The sequence below is a fragment of the Stigmatopora argus genome, chromosome 5 (genome assembly GCF_051989625.1).
Source record: "Stigmatopora argus isolate UIUO_Sarg chromosome 5, RoL_Sarg_1.0, whole genome shotgun sequence".
Lineage (NCBI taxonomy): Eukaryota > Metazoa > Chordata > Actinopteri > Syngnathiformes > Syngnathidae > Stigmatopora > Stigmatopora argus.
Genome location: NC_135391.1, coordinates 11,839,278 through 11,848,068, shown reverse-complemented (window position 1 = coordinate 11,848,068; position 8,791 = coordinate 11,839,278). Strand labels below are relative to the sequence as shown.

Genomic DNA, 8,791 nt, shown 5'->3' with positions numbered 1-8,791 from the left:
ATTGCTACTTCAGGCACATAAACGCATAGATGTCGGTTCTCTCATCTATTTGTGGAGCTTCATTGTTAGAGCACATTCTCTGGCCCCTTTCATTCAGTGCACTGCAATTACTAGCAGTTTTCTCTTGGTACTCCAGTTTCCTCCCACATTCCAAAAACATGTTTGTTAAATCATGCTCTAAAATTCTCTATCAGTGTACTATATTTAGATTGTGAAAGAAATTAGTTTCAACTAGAGCTACTGTTAGCTGTATTAGTGTTTACATTAATGTAGTAGTCTGATTTACATTTATATTGCCACTGTACAGCATTCATTTTTTTCCCAAACAAAGGTTTCGTTTGTGTCTAAAAGAGAAAAAAACAGAAAGAACGCAGGAAAGGTATACTCTACTTAAAGCAGTTTTATGACCTCATTGTTGAAAATTAATTCCTCCATTGAAATCCTGAATTACCTCTTCTATCACGTTTTTAACGTGCACTTCATTCGTTTCATCAGGTTTAAGGTGCTGATTGGTATTCTGTGTTGGCAACCAACATTAAGCCAGTCACTGGCAGGCGAAAAAGAAAAAAAACACAATTTGCATGATGCTTCCACTGATTACACTTTAGCCTCACTCTTAATTGTGTTGTTTTGCACATGGCTGGGCTCTCATGCTGACGGTCCGCCGTGGTTACATGACTAGCGCCATCTGACCAATTGGCATCAATTTCCTTGCCACTTGCCCCTGCCGTCTGACCTGACTACCTCCTGCTGTCACCTTGGTGGCAGGCCACTGATTTGTAATAGTGGATTATAGTTCAGAGGCATTATTTTCTTGACATGCTAGAGTTTATAGGATAATTTAAGTGTTGCAACATAATGCTAAGACACACTGACATAAATTGCAGGGGGTTAGTCTTGTTATTTGAATGGAATGAATGAAAGACTAGGTTTTAATTCATATGGGGAAAAGGAATTGTCAACAAGTTACCTATGTACGTACACAGCATGAAAATTGCTTATTTGCGTTTCTATGATCATTTGTAATCCCTATCTCAAGAGAACTACTGCCAGGTTTGTTCTTTCTTCTAACATAAAAAACACAATACATGTGGAGTTAACTCTTTAGATGGAAACTGAGCCGATGTTTAATGATTGATTACAGTTCAAACAAGTTTTGCTCACATTTTGCACACTTTTCCTACAATATTGCTCAAAATGCAAATTGTGCTCCATTTTGTAAGTGTAACAGCATGCACACACTGGTGGTTCCAAGATTATATTACTTTAAAATTCACCAGATATAGTACAATTCAGATAACCCTGATTCCCCTAAATTGCACTAATCAGCATGTTATTACCCAAGAGACAGGTCTATAAAAATGATCATGGTGGTATCGGAACATTTTGGAAGGAAGGTTGCTTATTTGCGGTCACCTAGGGAACTAGAAACAAAATAGCACCAGAGAGGTACATTATCTTGTCAGGACTGGCAAAATTATTGTGACCCGTGAACTCTAATAAAAGGGCTTACTCACGAAGCATCAGCATACAGGCACTGGGTGGAAATATCATATATGACGGATATCATTTATTAGTGATCTTATTTTCCCCAAACAGAAAAAAGTAAACAAAAGTTGTGAACACACTCTTGACTGAGCTATGCTAGCTGCCATACACTTTGACACCTGAGGATCTCAGCAACCAAGAAAAACCATCGAGAAGACCGGACAGGGATTCTGCAACCGTATCTTGCACCTAGTTAAAAAAAAGAAAAAAAGAAAGGCAGCTTGCTCAAGGACACTTATACAATAGGCATGAAGCTAGAACTAGAATTTCATCTGAAGCTGCTTTGGTCAAACTTTACCAAACAGATGAGCTACTACTGTCCCATCCATTTGTGAATTAAATGCAAATTACCATCCAGGGATTAGGCAACTGTGGGAGGCAGAGTCTCTTTGCCATCTCAACACAGGGGGTACGACGCGTGGTTTGCACGCTAGTGGTCCCAACTGCTTCACATTTCTCTCTGGAGATACAGGAAAGCACCAGAAGGGGTTTGGATGTCGAGCTCAACACGGCCCTAATTTGAGCCGCCTCAGACTCTCCGTCACCTGTATAATTAATGGCAAATGTGTAAGTCATATGAAATGGAAGTAAAATGCCAACCAACATAATTTCTGTAGAAATGCTGATGCTGAAGTGAAATACTATATAATTACATACAGTGTAGAATGTAAAGTTACAAAATTATTGTGATTGGCTGGAAGCCAATTCAGGGTGCCCCCTGCTGACTGTCTACAGTTGGTTGGGATATGCTCCAGCACCTTTGCGAACTTTGTCAGGATAAACAGTATGGGAAATGAATGATATATAAACACACATGTTGGACAAAATAGGGAAATTGGATCATTTTCTCACAGGGAAATTCACAGTATTTAATCTGTTTATTAGTCTCACCTCTTCCTGGTTGGGCATTGGCCACATAGATTATTCCATCCACTACCTGGCACACCTGCTGCACTTGGGGTGACGGCCTGTAGACTGGGTGCCCGGAGTCATCGCTTCCTACTAGAGTGAAGAGTTTATCACTCATGTATTGGTTCTGTACTTTGGCACGGTCTCTCTCTGCCCTGCACAAAAAAATAAATCAATGACATATGCACTAAAGTGCTACATCTAAAATATTACTCAGTTTATGAAAAAGTAACCTGTTGGTTGAATAAAGCGTAAAGATGTTGAATTTGTGATGGTCATTGAAGATGTAACTAATGCCAGAGCCAATCACTGAAGGTCCTGATGGGTGAAGAAGACATGAGCTTTATTTGGGTGTCCATTCAAAATGACTCTCGAAAAGGCCAAGCCTGCCGCCTACTGGTAATCAAAGCCAGACTGCAGAGTGCAAGGCTAATATTCGGTCATCTAGTGCCCTAAGGAATATATAGTATACATGTATTTTTATTTGAAAAATAAATGAAATGCTTTATAGTCTCTTTGAGAGTAATGGATAAATGCCCATGTGAAACCACCAAACTAAAGGAATCTGTTGCTCATTGATGATATATTTTTCTGCATTCAATACAGTTAGTATCGGTAAAATTTGCACTCCGTTTTTGTTTGTGTGATTGATTGAACACCTACAGTTTTGTGGGAGAAAAATAGATGAATAAATTGGGTCTGATGCCTCACCATTGATGTGGATGTTTGGATTGACCGACATTGGTAAAATATCGGTGGCATGCATGAGCCTTGTAACTATGGACACATCCATTTGCTCCATGCCAGGCCCAAACATGGCGTAGCGTGGCTCAGACGAGGGCACCAGAGACTGCAGAAAGGACATTAATACTCGGTATGGTGGCCACAAGGGAAGCCAACGCTGTCTACATGATGGGCACCCCTTCAGATACCTGTAGGATCACAATAATAATTCAATTTCCTGAAAAGAAAAGTGTCAGATTATTTCTAATTCACCAACTGTGCCATGTAGTCAACTTTTGTTTCTGTCCTCTCGTCATCGTCCTGTTCTGAATCCTCACTGATACCCGACGCATCGAGTTGCGGCATTGTTAGGTGATCGATGGAGGGCCAGTGAGGCATGTCCCTCAGGAGAAAGAACCTCCATAGCGGTGGGTCTTGGACCAAGGCCCTCCAGTAGCGGCTGGTTGCTCCTAGGCGACAGATGTCCACAGATGACAACAAGGTCATGATCTGGAACTGCAGGTCCACCTTCAGAGTGAAAGTAGTTATAACATCTGGTTCAATCAGCTTGCACGGGTTTTCTCCGGGTACTCCGGTTTGATCTCACATCGCAAAAACATTAATTGTAGGCCAGTTGAACACTCTAAATTGCCCCTAGATATGAGTGTGAGTGTCAATGGTTGTCCGTCTCTATTTGCCCTGGGATTGGCTGGCCACCAATTCAGGCTGTCCACTGCCTGGTACCCATAGTTACTGGGCTAGGCTCCTGCACCCCCCACGACTCTTGCGAAGATAGGGGGTTCAGAAAATGAATGAATTTAAGACTTAGATTTAAAATGTAGGAATGATATGTATTATTTAGATTAACAAAAAGATTTGTTCCGGATTGAAACATTTAAGTGTAACTTATTTAGAAATTTTGAGGTTGCGCAACTTTATAAAGTCTGGAGCGCTCGTTTCCCTAGTCCACAAAAACATTGCCTGAGATGCTGTTGAATATTTTTTTAATCAAAGTATTAAATTATGTACTTATACAGTTATAATTATACTTTTAATGAGACTCCATTGTTTCAAGGCGGCTGTTCTGCAGATGATTGGAGTGAACTCACAGGCAAACGGTCCAGAAATCCTGGTCCTTCCTCCCCACGATCCAAAACCTCTCGATCATTGGAAGGCAAATAAAACTCTTTCAACCGCCTAAGACTACGAATAACAACGGATTCGGAATGTTGGGTAATCGTTCCTGTCATGACTTGGTCCTTTAGTTGTTGTTTTATACAAGGAGCCTGACAAGTGCTACGTGCCGCATTTTGACTCACTTCCTCGTTGCGACGTTACGACGCATTGTGGGTATTGTAGTGCTAATGATAAACCCAACAAAAAAAACTTGTTAAAACAACACTGGCTTTATTGTCACCAAGGACATAAAAAAAGAAATGTAGTTTCATTCAAAACAGCATTTTTTCTATTAAAAGCTGAACAAGTTTATTTAAATGCAGAAAACTTTGCAACAAAGGGGATATAAGTAGTGGATAATGAATAAATCTGGACATAAGCCCTCATTCTCTGGGGAAAAAACTTCTTTGCTTTGTGTATTTTATACACATTTACAAACTTGTAGAGTATAAACAGATGTCAAATACTAAAAGCATACCAAAACGGCAACTTAAGAATAAATAAAAATGTTACTGTGCAAGGTTTGATTTTAGGCTGTTATCAATAAACAATTGTTGGAGGGAAAAATAAAAACTTACTAAGAATCATTTTTGAAAATATTAATATCAATGTTATTATTATAACACATTCTGAGAGCAAACCAGGTGCCCTAGTCAACAGTCTAGAACGAAGAACTTATTTACCCCGGGAAAGCCCCGTCCCCCCCCAAAAATCACTGTCTTATACCATCTGTTTTATAACATGACCTGGACCATCTGGCATGGAGTGAGGTCCAGCTGGCCTTTGGCCTAGCAAATAAATTTTCTCATTGCTTACTCGTAGCCTTTGTTACACTGCACCTGAACTGGTGGATTCCTTTTTTTTCATTTATTTATTTCAATTTAGGGATAGAAAAAAAACACTGAATACTGAAATCAGAACTGCATCTGAGGAGAACCTGGACATTAACGCAAGCAGGTTTCACTGTAAAACACTGAGGATTTCCTTGGCGTTCTCCGTGTTCCAGCCCTGGGCCTGCAGCGGGCCCTCACAGGCCAGGACGTACTTGTTGAGGATCTGCGTGCCAATGTCCCTAAACTGGAGGCGGTCTTCTTTACAATCCATACTGTCACCGCTGTAGTCTTCGTACTTCACCGCCCAGAAGCACATTTCTCCAATGTACATCATGGTCAACAGGTGCGTGTCTGAGAAAATGCCTTGGAAAACAGTTTGGAAATTGAAAATGAAAACGGCAGATCGTACAAAAAAAAATGCAAACTACATCTAGAGAAAAACATCACCTACCCTCAGAGAGGAAGCCTGCAGTGGCGGTGTCATGGAGCACAACCCCATCATTGAGCTTCACTGAGTTCCTCACCTGCAGCATCCGCATAAGATAGCGCACTCCTTCTTGGATACACTGCATGAACACAGTAGAGTTAAATTAGGTATATATACAAGTGCATTAAGGCATGTAATTTAATGTTATTCCAATAGCGCTGTGCGTCAAACAATCAATGGGGGGGAGTTATCATCATGAATAACATTTCCTCACATTTATGAAGATATACATAAAATGAGACTGGGATCCATACCAACCATATTTCCATCAACAGAAATAAATCCCCGCCTACAAATCATCTCTTGACTGACATGAGAAGCACAAATAATCCAGGCTGACAGAAAATACAGCAAAAACAAATCAGTTTCTCCCCAATACGCTGTAGGTCATGCTCCTCCGATAGTGTTCCATTTTTATGGTTACATTCATACACAACACTAAAAAAATGCAACAGGGGAAATCACGCATACAGACTTGGCCAAGTCCACAATCCAAGAATTATCCATTAAAAACGAAATCAAAAATTTTAAGGCATTAAATGTTGGTGCAGTTTCATATTTATCAGCCTTGGTTTCCTCGGCCAAGTCAGGAATTTTCATTCGGGCCTAATTTTGGTCATACTGTACCTTGAGGAACGTCTCTTTGTTTTCCTTGATCCACTGCTTCCGTTGGTGAAGGGTGTGGCAGTACATGTAGAGTAATGCGCCGCGTCTCCAATAGAGGCATTCTAACAGCTCCAAGCCCAAAACAGCCTGAACCTAATAAATCACATACAAGGTCAAGTCAAGGGAGTTCACATTACTCGCCCGCAAGAATAACCACACCTCTTGAGATGGTGCTAGTCTCCCAACCAGAACTTCTGGCTCAGTCAGATCTTGCAGAAGCTGCTGGATCTTATATGGTGAGCATTCCTCCGGAAACTCTTGATCCACAAGTTTGTTCTCCTCATAAAATGTGATATCTAGGATCACCTATGAGGCAAAACATACATTGTTTACATATATACATGTATATTTTAACTGCAACCTCAATTCCAATAAAGTTGAGATATTTTGTTAAGTATGAATGAAAACAATGATTTAGAAAAATAGCCTAAAAATCAGGGTTATAGCAACACCTTGCAAAGAGATGGCTGCAACTTAATGTTTACAATTAAAACTTAATGAAATTGTAAATGTACACTTCAGTCCCAAGACTGACACTATGTAGATTGAATATAATGAAGCACCTGTGTGTAATCTTGAAGCAGCTTGGAAAGGCTGCTGCTTTCCCCTCCTTGTCTGTAATAGCTTTTCAACTTGTCCAGTATCAAAGACGCATTTTGTAAATAGTCATCATCTGTAGGAATGAAAAAAGTTAGAATGTTATCAATTGCAGATGAAGGACTATAATGGGGGGAAAAATGATGCCATATTACAAGGTTACGGCAATATATGCTTTGAAAGTGCCCAAAATGTGATTTAACAATCAACTTTGATTGTTTTCCTTTAATTGACCATAGGTCTATACTCTATTCTTAATGTGACACATTTTAGAACCCGGAAGCGGCAACCTCCACATAGCATTTCTTAGTACTTAGCACTCATATTAGTAGACATAAAGGAAGAATGAAAAGGGCAACTACTTGCATTAGCCTCAGTGTGACATCATAAAGTGCCAAATTTCAAAAGCTATGAGAATTATTCAACTTGCAAAAACGATTGTAAACAAATACAATGAAAGGTAGAAATAACACTTTAACTAAGGCACACTTTTATAATCTTTTGCATCAAATAATTCAAAATGTTTTAAAATTAATTTTGGGTCAATAGCTGGTAGCGAATTGATTGAAATCTTTGAGTGACCTAATGTACAAGTTTTTAGAATCTGCTACAAGATTCCAACCCAAAACGCCTAAGCAGTGCGGTGTGAATCACTCCGTTTATGTTGTATTTAATTACATATATGTCACTATTCTAAAGAAACCAACTTAAGCAGTTAAAGATTTGAATGAACAAAAACAGGTAATTTGGTTCATTCACGTTAACTGATAATTTTTTGGCTAGTCATTAGTGTCGCTAGCCCAATATCAATTTCTGAATGTGACCAGAAATCGTCACCAGAGTGCAAACAATACCATTATTGCACATGTCATTTTTATACTATGTACCAACATGTACCTAAATGTCGCTGTGTGTTCGGATAATTAGAAGTTTAAAAGGTTTCTTCAGTATAGGAGCTAGCGTTGCATCGCTGGGCACCTTAGATAACGCTAACAACAGCTAGCTCGTTAGTCAGATATAAACGAAGCAAAACTACCAAGCGACGTCTCTAGAGATGCAGAATTGGATAATAGGCGGATTTATTTCAGCGTTACCTTGTTTCTCGGCTTTGAGAGCAGAACACTTGGCGTCGAACTCCAATATCCTTCTTTCCAAGTCGAGGCCTTGTCGCCTGTAGTCGTCGGCCATGACTAAAACTACTAGTCACGTGAGCAGGGGTCACGTGTCCAAGCAATGCAATGCGGTTGTTTTGAAATTACTTTACTGAAAATATAATGATAATTTACAGTATTAAACAACCTCAGAATTAGGAATGCGATGGTAAGAGTTTTGGAAGCTCGAAAGGAAACAACAAGCACAGGGCGAGTCTCAATAATTTTGTCGTGTGTGACATCACGCTACGTGTCTTCTTTTGTTTACAAGTGTTTGGACAAGATAACGTGCATATGTTGTGTTTACTGTCAGAGGAATCGTCCTTTGTTACACAGCGCCGTTGTAAATTCAATTTGATTTCATGACTATATTTCATTAACGCATGCAATTTGGCATTACACAATTGTAGCCCACGATTGTTCCGAAATCCGCACAGTTACACACGCGTTATGATTTAATTAATTTAACTATATTAAAAAAGATTTTGAAGAGGAATTTCAACCCAGGAAAACCCAATGACATCCATAACCTTTGCTACCGCTACGTAAATAGACCTCATCGAAATTGGACCCTGTCACCCAGAAGGACCCGTGCTGCAAATTTAACTGCAAAATAAATAATTACTTTAAAAAATACTTGCCGCCCTCCAACTTCAAATAGATTGTATATTTACTAGTGATGAACCTATTTCAATTCATAA

At 39.5% G+C, this 8,791-nt stretch overlaps 3 protein-coding genes across 3 annotated transcripts in view; 1 reads left to right on the top strand and 2 right to left on the bottom strand.

The window, feature by feature from the left end:
• LOC144074626 (uncharacterized) overlaps positions 1-8,791 on the top strand; it is a 282,179-nt gene that overhangs the window by 178,942 nt on the left and 94,446 nt on the right. The gene's annotated exons all lie outside the window — the stretch shown is intronic.
• fbxo4 (F-box protein 4) lies at positions 1,097-4,499 on the bottom strand. Its single transcript, XM_077600909.1, has 7 exons — positions 4,290-4,499; positions 3,458-3,708; positions 3,169-3,389; positions 2,691-2,775; positions 2,440-2,612; positions 1,900-2,093; positions 1,097-1,737 (listed from the first exon to the last, which is right to left on the bottom strand). The coding sequence occupies exons 1-7, from the start codon at positions 4,428-4,430 to the stop codon at positions 1,645-1,647; spliced, it is 1,158 nt and encodes a 385-aa protein (XP_077457035.1). The 5' UTR covers positions 4,431-4,499; the 3' UTR covers positions 1,097-1,644.
• On the bottom strand, positions 4,568-8,627 carry rimoc1 (rab7a interacting mon1-ccz1 complex subunit 1). The gene is made up of 6 exons (XM_077600883.1): positions 8,034-8,627; positions 6,906-7,015; positions 6,502-6,648; positions 6,304-6,435; positions 5,641-5,755; positions 4,568-5,552 (listed from the first exon to the last, which is right to left on the bottom strand). Exons 1-6 carry the CDS (start codon positions 8,125-8,127, stop codon positions 5,317-5,319), a joined length of 834 nt encoding a protein of 277 aa, XP_077457009.1. The 5' UTR covers positions 8,128-8,627; the 3' UTR covers positions 4,568-5,316.

Bases quoted from the DNA above. Each gene is read 5' to 3' on its own strand.
- fbxo4 (XM_077600909.1), bottom strand. From the start codon at position 4,430: ATGACAGGAACGATTACCCAACATTCCGAATCCGTTGTTATTCGTAGT. The intron at 3,709-4,289 runs GTGAGTTCACTC...TTCACTCTGAAG, and splicing joins GATTTCTGGACCGTTTGCCT to GTGGACCTGCAGTTCCAGAT. The intron at 2,094-2,439 runs GTGAGACTAATA...TTAATTATACAG, and splicing joins CAATGCCCAACCAGGAAGAG to GTGACGGAGAGTCTGAGGCG.
- rimoc1 (XM_077600883.1), bottom strand. From the start codon at position 8,127: ATGGCCGACGACTACAGGCGACAAGGCCTCGACTTGGAAAGAAGGATA. The intron at 6,436-6,501 runs GTGTGGTTATTC...GTGATTTATTAG, and splicing joins GACTAGCACCATCTCAAGAG to GTTCAGGCTGTTTTGGGCTT. The intron at 5,553-5,640 runs GTAGGTGATGTT...CTGTTTTCCAAG, and splicing joins TGCAGGCTTCCTCTCTGAGG to GCATTTTCTCAGACACGCAC.